The sequence below is a fragment of the Rhinolophus sinicus genome, linkage group LG05 (assembly GCF_036562045.2).
Source record: "Rhinolophus sinicus isolate RSC01 linkage group LG05, ASM3656204v1, whole genome shotgun sequence".
In the NCBI taxonomy this organism is placed as follows: domain Eukaryota; kingdom Metazoa; phylum Chordata; class Mammalia; order Chiroptera; family Rhinolophidae; genus Rhinolophus; species Rhinolophus sinicus.
This window is the reverse complement of record NC_133755.1, coordinates 31,225,078-31,239,867: the sequence shown is the minus strand read 5'-3', so window position 1 is coordinate 31,239,867 and position 14,790 is coordinate 31,225,078. Positions and strand designations below refer to the sequence as shown.

Genomic DNA, 14,790 nt, shown 5'->3' with positions numbered 1-14,790 from the left:
GAGCTAAGTGTCCGCTTTGGCGGTGTTCTTGCGGGCTCCGGTGAGCCTGGCGTCCGGGCTCCGGCATGTTTGGGGCCATCGAAACAGTTCTGAGTGCTCAGTTGGGAAGTAACATCCCTTTTTAAAGTGAGAAGTTCCATTACATTCTACTGTCTGCGGTCTGTATGGTGCAACCTACACCCGGAAAACCCCTCCTAGCTGCCGCGTGTCAGCTGGCGCGTCTTAGTCAAATTGCAGTTCTTAGGGTATAGGGCAGACAAAGGAAAGCCCGGGTAAGCCTAGATTGCTTTTATACCTCAAGTTTTCGGAGATGGGGAAGGAAGCACTTTTCACTATCAGATCATGGCTGAATCAGCTGCATTTTCAGCATTGTGCCTGGCATATAGGAGGCACTAAATAACTATTACGGAAAAGGATTACTGGGAACTCTAGGCAACTTTCCTCGAACCTCCCACACGGCAGCCTGTCATTAATCTAATGTATATGGAATGGGAAACATGCCTAGTCTTGGTGTTTGGGGCGCTGGAGTCTAGGTCTTACTCTGCCACATAGCTCTCCCCTTTGAGTAGATCATTTAACCTCAACTGCTATTTTCTCATTAAGAAAACAGCATTAATGATTTCTGAGGCTCTTTCTAGCATGAGGTGGAGTAGGGCATCTGAAGATACTCCTTTGCCGCAGATGTCTTACACCCAGCCCTTACTCCCTTCACTCTTAATAGTTCCAAGATACCAGGTATTGTTTCCTGTGATTATTTTTTGGGGGTTTTTTGAGGATGTTGCAGAGTAAATTGGTTTGGTTTTTAAATGCTCCCGCTGCTCACTTGGTGTTTTAATTTTTATGTAGTGAAATCTATTAATCTTTTTGGCTTTTGGAATTTTGAGTCATGCCTAGGAAAACCTTTATTCCCCCACCTCTACTCAAAATTATGAAAATACCCTTCTCTATTTTTTTGTAGTTTTATTTTGTACACTTAAAATAATTAGTCAATGTGGAATGTACTTTTGTTCATGGTGTGGCAGTAAGAAACATTTGTTTTACTCCAGAGGGATAGCTGGTTGTCTTAATACCATTTATTAAATAATTCATGTTTGCCCTGGTTTGAAATGCCACCCCATCATATACTAACTTCCTCTGTTTTTGTTTTTTTGTAGTAAAATACATATAGCACAGAAATCCCAATTAACCCCATCCTTTCTGATCAGTATCTAAAAGCACTCATTTGAGGAAGAATGACCTGCATAAACATAAAGTTCCAAAAAGTGGGTGAAGGGAAAAACGGAAGATTATCCTGTCTGCTTCCTGCAGACTTTTCTTCTTGCTCTCCTGGTTTCTACTGGGCGGTCTTCTGCCCAACAGCCAGCTCTGCACCGTCTGGACTGAGCTGAGCTGTAGCAACCAGGAGAACATGCTCCCTGTTGTGACAGCCCTTTAGTATTTGTCTGAGGCATTTCTTTCTCCTCCAAGTTGAAGTTAGAACCAGAAGCATTATAACATGACTGGTTTAGAAACTTGTTTCAAGAGGTCTAAGTATGTCAGAGTCTAGTTTTTGGGATCTGACATACACTGTTTAGATAATTTATCAGCTAAAGTAAATTAGTTTGCTTCCTATGTTATATGGTGTCTCTGGTTATTTGTCTTTGTTTTTTTCGAGCTGGGACTTTGAATTTGGTAAGTATAATTTAGTGGCACTCATGATTAATTGTTTTATTTAAATATTGTGATATTTTATTATAACGGAATGGATTCTTGTTTTAGGAATAACGGTTGCTTATGCAGTCAGTCAACATCATTTACTTGATTATCAACTTTGTAGATAGACTTCTTTATAATGTAAGAGGATATAGAAGAGGGAAAATATTTCTTATACTAGTATAGTTTAATATAGTTTATAGATATAGTTTAATAAAGGACTTTATAATTTGTTGTGTGATAAACCATCAAAAACACTTGCTGTATACTCAAGCATATAATTTAAAAACTGAATTGTCACCCAAAATGTAGGAGCTTAAATTTTTTCAAACATGGTACACACTCATCAGGCGTTTGAAACCATTGGAAGGGTGTTAACTGCTCTTATGATTGGCAGCTTCATAGGAGGGGAAACCAGTGTTTTGGCTTATGAATGATCCTCATTGTATTCCCCCTATGGCATTTTCTAGCAGCAGAGCTGTTGGAGTGTTAGTTTTGCATGGCACATCATTTTGTAGACAAAATAAGTGATCAGTCATTCAGGTGATTCAAATCATGCTGATTTCATCTTCTGTTTCTTCCAGATGGCATCGTTGCCAAGAAGAGCAAAAGCAAAGGTCCAGACAGCAGTCTCCAAAGATGAATTTTCTTTCTTCTCTGAGTTGTAAGCATATTGGGGTTTTTAAAAAAATTTTAGTGGGGGTGGGAGAATGATGTCTGTTTTAAGGAATTAAAAGCATTCTTTCACTAACTTCTAAAGTCATTTGGGTTGAAGAAGGCTGTCTTTTTCAATCCTTTATGAAGACATTTTTATTGAATTCATGCTATGTCCCAGGTTCTATTTAGGTATTGGTGATAAACTTGAAAAAGGAGAGAAGAGAAAGTAACCACCTAAAAATATAACATAATATTTACACTAGAATGTAAGCTCCATGACAGCAGGGAATTTTTTATACTGCTTTAGAGCAAGATTTCTCAACCTTGACGCTATTGACCACGTGATTCTTTGCTGTGGGGCGACTGTCCTTTGCATTGTAGGATGTTTAGCAACATCTGTGGTCTCTACCCACTAGATGTCAGTAGTATCCCCCTACCCTAGTTTTTACAAAAATTTCTCCAGACATTGCCAGATATTCCCTTTGGGGGCAAAATCGTCCTCAGTTGAGAACTTTTGCTTTAGGGCACTCTAAGTACCTACTATGGTGCTCTAAAGCAAAAGTTCTCAACCGAGGACAATTTGTTAAATAAATGATATTTGTTAAATAAATGACTGGTTAATGTTAGGCAGTAGTAATACTATGAAGAAACATAAAGCAGGGCAAAGGACAGAGAGCATAGTGAGTGAGTGTAGTGTGGGGACATTTTGGATGCAGTCGTCAGGAAAGTTCTTTTGGAGGATGTGGCAAGAGATGTAAATGAGATTTGGGAGTGCAGCTTGCAAAGATCTGAGGAATGGGTGTCCCAAATTGAGGGAACAGCATGTGCAAAGACCCTGAGGCAGGAATGAGCCTGGAGTTTTCAGGGAACAGCAAGACCAGTGTGGCCAGACCAGAGTCATCAAGGCAGAGAAGGGCTGAAAGAGATTGGAATGGGTGGGATCTAAGACTACGACAGGATGATCAGATTTATTTTAAGTGGGTTGGGAAGCCACGGGAAGTTTTGGGCAGGGATGTGACATGATCTGGTTTACTTTTGTAAAAGATCATTCTGTTTTCTTGATGGGGAACACACTATACGAGAGCAAGAATGGAAATGGGGGATCAGTTAAGGAGATTATTATAGAAGCCTACGGTCCTAGAAGTGAAAGTGGTGAGAAGTGGCCTAATTTGGCATATATTTGGAAGATAGACAGGCTATGCTGATGCATTAGATTTGTGTGTGAAGGAAAGACAGGAATTTAGGGAAGACTGGAAGAGGATCAGGTGTGAGGATGGTGAAATCAGGAGTTTTGTTTTGGACTTGGTAAGTTTAAGATGATTGCTAGACTCCAGTGAAAGTGGACATACAAATCTTGAGCTCAGGTCGAGTTGGAGATACGAGATTGAGATTCTTCTCTGTTTAGCTGTAGGATAAGGTCATCTAGCAAAAGAGTGTAGAGAGCAGAGACCTGAAGACTAAGTCTTAGATCCCTACACTGAAAGTTTGGGGGGGGAGGATGAGAAGGCAAAGGGTCTAAAGAGAATCTGCCAGGAAAGCGGGAGGAAAACCAGAGAAGTGGTGTTCCAGGAAGGTGTGAAAGACATGTTCTAAGGAGTGAGGACCAGATGCTGCTGAGACGTTAGTATGATTAGGAAGGGGAGTTGACCAGCGGTCTTAGAACTGCCTCATGTATGATAAAATAATCCCTGTACTAAGGATTTCTTCATTATGACTGAAAGCACTTTTGTGCCTAGGATGTAATCTTTGTAATACTCCTCTGTGAAATAGGGTTAGTATTCCCACTGGACAGATGAGACTGAGGTGGAAGGAAGTCATTCTGCTAAGTTTGGTGATAGCATGAGGAGTGGGACGCTGGTTTTCTAATTCTCATTCCTTGCAATTCCACAGCTATTGTGTTATGTTAGTTTAATGATTGTTGGGGTTTGGGGTTTTTTTTTGGGCCTACTCTTAGGCTTTAGTTAGCATCCACCTCTCTGAGAGACTATCAGTGGCTTGACCTATCGTAACTACCGTGTTTCCCCGAAAAGAAGACCCAGCCGGACAGTCTAATGTGTTTTTTGGAGCAAAAATTAGTATAAGACCTGGTACTATATTATATTATACCTGGTGTTGTGTTGTGTTGTGTTGTGTTGTGTTGTGTTATGTTATTATACCTGGTCTTGTATAAGACCCCGTCTTATATTACAGTAAAATAAGACTGGGTCTTATATTAACGTTTGCTCCAAAAGACACATTAGAGCCGGTTGCCCAGGTAGGTCTTATTTTCAGGGAAACACAGTGTGCTCTCCTAGAGCATAATTTAGCTAGACAGTCATCCAATCTGCTTTTTGCCTCTAGGCAGAATTTAAACCACGCAGAAAGCCAGGCATTTCTATTCACTACTCTCAGTGAAGGAAGTAGTTCTTTCCACCAATTGACCTTTTACATGAGGGGTAGAAATAAAATTAACTGGTTTGACAGGAGCATGATGTTTCTTTACCAGAGTTCACATGGCTGCTTTTTTTCTGCTGTTGCTGTGAGCTTGATTCTTGGGTTGTTAGAAAAGTACTGTAGCTGTACCTGGTCCAGTCAAATCAGGAAACAAATCCGTTCTGTGAAAGGGGGGGAAAAGGTAATTAAAACAGTTGGAAGGGTCTTGGTGCTGGCTTTTTATGTAATCAAGGGTGTTTCCTAGATTTATTCCCCACTCCTTACATTGGTTTGAATAACTTATTACAATTTAAATGAGTTGGATTAGCACTTAAGAAGTTATCGGAGTGCTTTTCACTGTTAAAATAGAAAACCTTAAAATGACTATGGTTGACAAGGCCCAAACAATTGCTTAAATGATTTGCTATGTCTTGGGTGTATGAGTGTGTGTGTGTGTGTGTGTGTGTGTGTGTGTGTGTGTGTGTGTTAGGTAAGAAAATGGAGAGATTTGTGATTTACAACATATCGGGTTATTTTTACCTTGGTCCCTGATTAACTCTTCTGTTTCCATTTTTAGCAGTATCCGTTCATAGCCTGTGCTCACATTACTTCATTTTACATTAAGCACCTCCTACTTTATCCTTTTTTCAAGAAGCATATGTCTCTTTTTTGCCTTTAACATTTGGGTTCATTTTTCCTGGAAATTTTTCTGTTAATTTTACTCCTAGATCATCGGCCTCTGAAGAAGACGACAAGGAAGATAGTGCCTGGGAACCCCAGAAGAAAGTCCCTAGAAGTCTTAAGCGGCCTGTCCCCAAGGAATCCAAACCGAGGAAGGCACCGCGGGTGAAGAAGAACAACCCGCAGATGAGTGATGGCTTGGAAGGCGTGACTGTTAAGGAAGAGCTGGTAGGTGTTTTAGTCAGATTCAGGGACACTGTGCCTTTCTGATTGGGGAGGTTACTTTCTCCTTATTCATAGTAGCACAACACAGGTGAATGGCAATGACTGCAGAGCATTGGTGTCCTCTGCCATGGGTTTTAATAGTATTTACCATCCGATCCACTGCGTTGGAGGGGAAGGAATATATGTCAGCTAGCGTATATGTGTATCTTGTCATAAGCACACTGTAGCTACACCAACGTGGGTTAAAAAAACAATATATTATAGGGTATTTTGCATTACAAATAGAATTACGCATTTCCAAAATCATTCACTGTGGTATTCCTTTAAAAGAACAGCTTCCCTAGTATGTTTAAAATAATACTATTTTAATACATAGTGGATACCTGACTTAAGTCCAGGAACACATTTATTGTGTATATAGCAGGTGACATTGTTATACCTTGCTGTGCCAGTCTTTTCTCCTATTATCCAATTCCTGTGTTCCCTCATCTTTGCATGCCAGCTTTTCACTGAACACATTTTTAGTGGGTGGCTGGGCTTTACCTCTAGCTGAGAAAGTACTGACTTCCATCATCTTGCTGGCAGAATTTAGAGGTTTTTCATTAAGCACGGCGTAGCTGTCTTAATAGTAAGATTGATTTCCTAAATCAGAAAATAGCTCTTATCTAGTGGCACTAGTGAGTCTTCGGGTAGAGTTCTGTGGTTCTCTGAGAGTTCAAAAACCCTTTAAGAGTTTGATAGAAGTTATGAACCCTCTCTTCAGTAAAATGAGTACAATGTACATATGTCTATCCTCTAATTTTTTAAGTCTAGTTCAAGGGAATACAGCTAAACAACATTTGTCATGGTGGTTTCTTGATCCTGTCAGTGATGTTTGTTTGGTATCTGTATATTTTTTAAAGGGAAAAGAATTCAAATAGAAAGTCTCGCCTAAGAGACATTCTTGGGATGGTGGGGGTGGGGGTAGAATTTCTTTCAAAACTGCCAGAATTCATAACATTGTTTAGCTCAGTGAAAGTACATGGATCATATTATAGTATTTCATTAGGTTTGACATTTTACTTTGTTGTAATCACTGAATAAAGTACTTGAAAACCCTGTTTTGAGTAGAGCTAGAATTAGTAGCCTTCTAATAATTTTGAAATCTGTTTTTAGCAAACACCACAGACAAAATTCATTATTATTCTGTCTGTTTCCCTGCATGTTGCTGGCATTTACGGACCCACTAGCCACTTTTCAGTCATTGAAGACTTTAGCTCCTGTTTCATGTCTTTCTCTCTGCCATGTTTTGTCATCATTCTTAGTGTTTTCTCCACCACTTGGGTGAGCCATCTATTACCCTGTGTTCTTGGTTCTCCAGTGACCTCTTCGTCTCTGCCTTCACCACTCATCTCATGGTCTCAACCTGAATCTCGTCATCACTAAAACCGGTACTACTGCTGACATTTCTTTTCCATCTTCTATTCTTCCCGCTCACTTGTTCAAGTGCCCTCACTGCCACAATTTTGCAACCTTTTCGTAACTTCTCATCAGTTCTCACCTGCAGGTGCACTGAATCACCTGAGGAACTTAAAAAATGCCAGTTCCTAGGCCCTTTTTCCAGACCAGTTAAATCTAGAAAGAATTCTGGGGTTAGCCTAGATGTCAGTGGTTTTATTTCCTTGAAAGCTCCTCAGGTGACTTTTACAGCCAGGGTTGAAAACCACTACCTAAGCCTTTGATTCCGGCACTCTACCACTGTCAGTCAGCCCTTTTCTTTTCCTACCTTATCTAGCCTTGATTCCATCATTTAAATCACTTTTCTTTAAGTAGGTTCACCATAGTTGCCTTTCTTTCCTTCAGTGATATATGGCTGATCAAACCCTGATTCTGGGTTGAGGCATAGTCTGCCTGCACTGAGCAGCTGGCTATGGCTGGGAAGTCTTACCAATGACCTAATTTGTTTTCATTTAGATTCATAATCTCAGACCTCAAAATTGTATCAAAAATCCCTGGTAGACTTCATTATTTTTTTCTAGCACTTTTGTTTTTCCACTTTTTTCTCTTTTCTTCCTAAATTCCTTTCTGTTCTCTCACTGTCAGCTGGTGACATTGCTTTTTGTGTATTTGAGAATATATGAAGTTTCTCATCTTCTCACGACCAAGCTAGCTATTTTGCATCCATCTTTTGTCCTATATTATAATGGAGGAAATATCATTCCTCCTATCAAGGATTACTCCCACCTCTTGGGCTTGAGATCCCATCCTCTCTTGCTTTCTCAAGGTCTCTACTCCCTCAGTTACCCCTTTCCTTGTCTCTTGTCAGCTTTTCTTCCATTGGCTTAATCACTACAGAGTATAAAAATGTTCTTTCATATCTAATTTTTAAGCATCTCCCCTTGATTCCATACCCATCTCCAATTACCTGTCCAGCTCACGCAACACAGCACAAGGTAAGGGTAAGGCCGAGGCCTGCTCACTGATTCAACTGGTAAAGATACAATGAGCCATTTTTTGATTTAGTAAGTAGTTTCCTACTTACAGAGAGAGCAGAAAGAAAAATGGCCAAATTCTTGGATTCTTGGTGTTAGTTGTAGGCTATATAACCATTTGGACTGTTAAAAGTGATTTTAAAAACCCATGACGGTGAAAGAAAATGAACTTTGATTAGTTTGTCAAAGATTCAGGTTAAACTGGAGGGAAAATATTGTCATAGAGGCTTATTAAGCTTACTAAACACTGAAGGAGGTTATCGAATCTTAGAAGCTTCAAAAACTGGAGAAATATTTCCATATGTTTTTAATACTTTAGATCTGTGTTTCTTAAAATTTTTGGTCTTTGGACCCCTTTATACTCTTAAAATTTATTGAGGACCCCAAGGAACTTTTACATTTGTGGGTTATATCTATCAGTATTTATTACATTAGAAATTAATGAGAAATCTTTAAACTATTGAATAATTAACAGATAAACTTTTTGCATGTTAATGCAAATAACACTTTAATGAAAAATAAGTATATATTTTTCAACAAAAAATTAGTGAGAAGAATGACATTGTTTTACATTTTTGCAAATGTCTTTAATGTCTGACAAGATAACTGAACTATACAAAGAAAACCCTGCCTCCACACAGACATTTCCCTGGTATTTGAAAAATGGAGTATCGCTGTTTGAAAATAGCCTTTTTAAATAATTGTGGATATTCTTATTTGATACTATACTATGCTCAGTAAGTGGTAGTTTCTTAAAGGTTATTTCCATTGTGGAATCTGGAACCACATTAATGAACTTTTTATACTTTGTTACATTAAAATCCATTGTTCTGTATTATAATTTGAATGGATCTTTTACCCATGCGTGATTTTGTAACGTTACTTATTGATCATTTGGGAAATACTGGTTCACTGATTTATGCATATCTTCTAAACATTAGTACCTTTCATCATATAATGTTAAAAAAGTCACGTTTGTTAACGTTACAACTGATCTCATCACAATGTTGGGAAGCCTCAAGCTCACAGAAACATATAAATTTTCTAATTTTCACTTTAGAGCCTGAATTTTATTATTGGTCCAAATGTCAGGTATTTCCATGAAGTGACAGTCTCACTTAGTTCATTTATGAAAAAAATGTCTGCCAGCTACCCAAGTCTGAATAACCATAGTTTGTCGTTCTTGCAAGTGAAAATGGTGTTTTGTAGAAAAAGAAGGTAGGTCAGCTCACAGCTCAAAACGGTTGCACGAGTACTTTTCCTCAAGGCACTGCACATTAGTAAGCACTGGTATACAGCAGAAGTACTTCACGTGTATTAATCATTTTAGCACAGAGTATTAAAAAGGTGTGTTTTCAAGGGTCAAAATTTTTTAAATTAATAAGTTTTATTGCTTCGTTCTGAAGTGAAACTGACATTGTCTTATTGCAAGTGTGTGGTGAAGGGAACAGTGATTGCTAATACAGCTTGGTGCCACTGCCATGGTTTTTGCTACCATTGCTCTTGCACCATCAGTGCAAATGTCAACATTTGTGAAAAAGCTAAATAATGTCTTGGCATTATTATGAATATAGCTTTCATCTTCCAGACCCCTGAAAGGGTCTCAGGGTCCCCCACCGGTCTGTGAGCAACACTGAGAAACAGTAGGAAAATCTTCCCTGAATAATCCAGAGAAGATATCTTTAAGAGTCTAATTTATGATTATTGGCTTTTCTTTTATTCCTCTTACTTTAAAGTTCCCCCCTTTAGTCATTTTACTTTATCTTAATTTTTTTCATCCACTTCCTTTCCCTGTCTTGGGAGGTGGTCTAGGTGTGGTAGTGGCGGTAATGATAGTGGTATTAACACGTGTTTGTTTACCATTAGCCAGGCAACGTGCCCAGCTTTGCACCTGTGTGCCCTTAATCTTCACAACAACCCGTTGAGGCAAGTGTGCTCTTCTTAACGTGAGTTTATAGATGAGAAAGCCAAGGTAGGAGACATTAAGTGACCTGTACATGGTCCGTAGATAGTGAGTATGGAGTTGGGTTTCTAAGTCAGGAACATGATTTTGTCAGCATTTCAGGAACTGATATATCTCTCATGGGTGTTTTTACATCAGCCATGGACATAAGAGTGATGTATAAAACCAGTGCTGGTTTAATAATAGTTTAATCTAATTATCACACGGACTTGAAATTCTTATGACCAACAGCATCTCTTTGGAGGCTGAACTAAGTAGGGAATTAAATAGTAACCAGAAATTTACTTGATAAACATGGACTCAGAATAGGAGACTTAGATAAATCCATTCATTTGTGTTTATTGAATGCCTACTGCGTCTAGGCACTCTGCTTGTCATAGTGACAAATGAATGTTTCAGTTGCATGAATCTAAGGTAGCCCAATACAGCCATCTCCCAGGAGAGCCGTCTTACCATTGGGGCCAGAATACCCAGAATCTGTTCAGCTTTCCTCTTTCTTGTACATTACTTAGAAGAATGCTGATCATATTTGCTTTTTACTGTTTTCCTTTCCCTGCTCCTCTATGGATGACAAGCCTTTGTATGATTGACACATTCTTTCTTTAGCTATGTCAGTTCACTTGATCAGGTTATTATCAATTCATAATGGACCTGGGAGTTATTCTATTTTTATATTTCAGTTCTTATCTATTATATTTCAGCTAAAAGTGTAATACTCAGAGAGTTGTTTAATGTACGTCATTTCCAGGTTCAGGTGGTGGTGGGTGGGTATCAGGATGGCGTGTGCTCTTTATTGTAGTAGTTTCCAGAAATTTCAGTAGTCAGTAATTCTGGAAAAATTATTTGATAGGAGAGGAAAATGAATTTTGACTAAAATTTAGTTTGGGAATTGTTCTTTTGTTCAAGTTTGTGCTATCTGCATCACTTAGGTAAATGAAAACAGGCTAGCTTATGAAATTATAAACTCCATGTGGACAGGGTGTGTGTCTTATATTGGCACCAGTCCAGTGCCAATATGAGTGCCAGGTCTCTCATTCCTTCACACCTGAGCTATCACTTGGAAGTGGGTGTGGGGTGGGGTGGGGTGGTACAGTGAGTAGCCTCTGGACAGGTGGCCTGCTTTGCGAACTCCTCCTAAAGAGAAATTCATGACACTACCATTCTGTCATACTCTCTTCTGTATAAATTGGTGGCACATGGAGCCCATTTAGTTTTATCAGTGTGTGTTAGTCTTTTTGCCCTAAATGATTAATTTTTGATTGCAAGTTTTGAATCTTGGTTTTTCTGGCATGTGTTGACCTATCCTTTGGTCATTTAAAAAAATTAAAGTTTTTATTTCTAGATAATTACAGATTCACATGCAGTTGTAGAAGAACATACAGAGCGATATCATGTGCCCTTTATCCAGTTTCCCCCAGTGGTAACATTTTTTGAAACTATAGTAAAGCACCACGAGGAGATTGACCTTGATAAAATCCAGTGATCTTACTTAGATCCCTCTACCTTTATTTGTATTCATTTACGTGTGTGTATGTGTATATTCAATGCAGTTTTATCATGTGTAGGTGTGTGTATCCACCACAAAGACCTAGTGTTGCCCTTTTACAGCCACACCCACATCCTTCCTACTTCCACCCCCTGCGCCCTTCCCCACTCCCAGTCTGACTGCTGGCAACCACTACTTTGTTCAAGAATGTTACATAAATATAATTGGATAGTGTGTAACTTTTTGAGATTGGCTTTTTTTCCACACCCAACATAATCTTCTTGAGATTCTTCCAAGTTATTGTGTGAATAATTTGTTCCTTTTTATTGCTGAGTAATATTCCAGGGTAATTGATTTTTATCTTCTAATTCTCATGTGTTCTCTTTGTGGTTTGATAGGATGATTCTGTGGCTATTGATGATGTTGTTTTGGAAGACAGAAAAAATAAATTAGATACTGTGCAGACTCTGAAAACAGCAAAGAGAAAACAGAAAAATCCAACTCAGTCACCTTCAGCTCAGAGGACCAAAAAGCTCAAAGTAGATGAAGAAACCAACAAAGCCAGCAACTTCAAGAGTGAGAATGACAGTACAGAGATACCATCCACAAGCACCATGTGGGAAGTGGCGTGCAAAAAGGAAGGGGATGAAGATGACTATACCTATGGTCAATTCCCTTTAAAGAAAATAAAGACTGAAACATGTCCCCAGGGGCAGCCTGTCAGGTTGCTGCCAAATTCCAAGAATATTGTAGAGGATGTTGAAATGAACTGGGATATAGTACAGGTATGTATAGTCACTTTAGTTCAGTTGATTCCTTTCTTTTTGACAAGGTTAAGAGTGTCACTGGCTAAGGGAAGGGTTGAGAGTTTTCTATTCTCTTTTCAGTTTTGTCAGTGATTTCTGGAGGCCACTGGTTCCTTTCCTAGGTATGCTGTTCTGTATCATAGGTTATTGTCATCATTTCTTCAGCTAAGAGCTGTGACCTCAGGCAAAGTATGTCTCTCCCATAGAGTTAGTGCACATATGCTTGTATAGAAAGATTGCATCAATAGGTCAGGCCCTCAAAGACACATTGTTAAGTTGTTGCTTTGAACTTGGACTGTTATTTCTCCATAAAAGCAGTACAAGTGATTAGATCTTTGGCCATTAGTATATCTATTTAACATGTAGTATAATGATGCAATAATATACTATGAACAAAACCTAGCAGTTTCTTAAGGGAAATTCTGTCCGAATTCCACCTTGAGGTGCCATAATTATATCTCTTACTACAGGGAAATCAATTTCTCCTAGTTTCTTTTGCCGGCTTTGGGGCTGGTAGAGAAGACCTGAAGAGTGACTCTTAAGTAGTGATTCTCAACCTTTTGTCTGCCCCAACACTGAGAACATTTCAGACTTTACTATAGCAGTGCCCCGCAAGGGACATGGGGGAGACTCCTTCCCTGGTATCCGTCCAGTGGGATTCTGATGTGGCCTCTCCCCTGCTGTGAATTGCTGCTGTAGAGCCCAGGGCCTCTGCTGGATCCTAACACTATTTCTCAGTCTGACACTGTCTGTGTGCTACCTTTTTCTTTAGAGGAACCGTTTTCTTTTTAACCTATGCTACGTTTTCTTTCTATTACTTATTAGTAGAACATTGGCAGTAATTTTTGTTCCCCCCCCCTTCTTTCACCTCCCTCCCCCCACACTGGTTCAAGCTGTTGCTTCTCTGTCTAGTTGTGCAGGACACAGCTCCCTGGCCGATGCTGGTATTATGAGCCTTGCGCTCCCCCCGGCTGAGGCAGTCGGTCGCCTGTCGTTGGTCGGCTGCTCACAGCCCCTCTCGCCGACTGCCAGTCGCACATGCTGGCCACCAGCCGCTCAGGGCAGCACAGGGTAGCCCACGGCAGGGCAGCACACGGCAGCTCTCGCCAACCTCCAGCTGGTCACGCAGCCCAGTTCCAGGGAGAGCTGTTGTTCACAATCTTAGCTGTAGAGGGTGCAGCTCACTGGCCCATGTGGAAATCGAACTGGTGACCTCGGCATTAGTAGCACGGCGCTCCAACCACCTGAGCCACTGGGCCAACCCGCCAGTAATTTTTAATTATGACTTTTCTGCTCTCTAGCCCCCTAAGAAATAGACTATTGCCTCATATCTTCTTCTCACTCTTGTTCCTGAGCTAAACAGTCCAAAGTTTCTCGGAGAAACAGAGGATAATTAGGCTACTTTCCACCATGTTTCCCCAAAAATAAGACCTAGCCAGATAATCATTCCTAATGCGTCTTTCGGAGCAAAAATTAATATAAGAACCACTCTTATTATAAGATCCAGTCTTCTATAAAATATATACTATAATATAATACTGGATATAACAATATAATATAATACCAGGTCTTATATTAATTTTTGCTCCAGAAGACACATTAGAGCTGATGGTCTGGCTCGGTCTTATTTTTGGAGGAAACACTGTATGTCTTCTTTTTCTTTATTCATTTAGGCCTATAAGGAAATTTTTTAAAAGGGTGATTCATGGACTACCTTCATCAGATTCACCCTGAAGGCTTTCTTAAAATGCAGAATTCTGGTTTTAGTCCAGACTTACAAGGGCCAGTGGACATGTCCCACTTCCCCTTTATTTACTAACACTTTTAAGCTTATGTCTGTATTGACATAGGGTCTATATTGACGTAGGTCTAACTCTAGTAGTTGACAGTGAGCAGGAGAGAGGGATGAAGGTTTCAAAGACCCTGAATGAAGTCTCTTAACCTGTGGTAGTAAATTATTTATAGTTAAGTCAAGGGCTACCTATTCTATGATACTTTGCTTCAGACCCCTATCTCCTTATCTTTGTTACAGAGAGAGATGAAAATGGCCCTGCCTTAGCCATTTTTCTCTTGGTTACAAGTAATAGAAATCTACTTCTAATGAGCTTAAGCAGAAAAGAGTTTATTACTGAATATACGGGATTTTCAAAAAATGCTAAGGACAAAATGTGATCAAGTCTCCCAAAGGCCTTAAAGCAAAAATTGGAAAATATTGGGGACTTGAGGAAGACACTCTCTGTTTTCACTTTTTCAGGGGTCTGATGATCACCCATTTCTGCTGCTTCTCTGAGTTATTTTTTCTCCGCAGACCAAATTCTCTGCTTATTTACGGAGGGTGGAAGGTGACAGCTCCCCAATTCATTTGTTACTAATTTTAGCTTGTGAGGAGGGAATAGT

General features: G+C 39.5%; 1 protein-coding gene across 3 annotated transcripts in view; it reads left to right on the top strand.

The window, feature by feature from the left end:
* The window catches only part of SRBD1 (S1 RNA binding domain 1), a 177,188-nt gene that overhangs the window by 125 nt on the left and 162,273 nt on the right, over positions 1–14,790 (top strand). For 2 of the 3 annotated variants that reach the window (XM_019748647.2, XM_074331942.1), the window contains exons 2-4: positions 2,277–2,356; positions 5,490–5,670; positions 11,986–12,372. In XM_019748647.2, the coding sequence (XP_019604206.2) occupies positions 2,277–2,356; positions 5,490–5,670; positions 11,986–12,372 (648 nt within the window). Of the gene's footprint in view, positions 1–4; positions 273–2,276; positions 2,357–5,489; positions 5,671–11,985; positions 12,373–14,790 lie in introns of those variants that run through there. The other variant, XM_019748648.2, reaches the window with a different exon arrangement.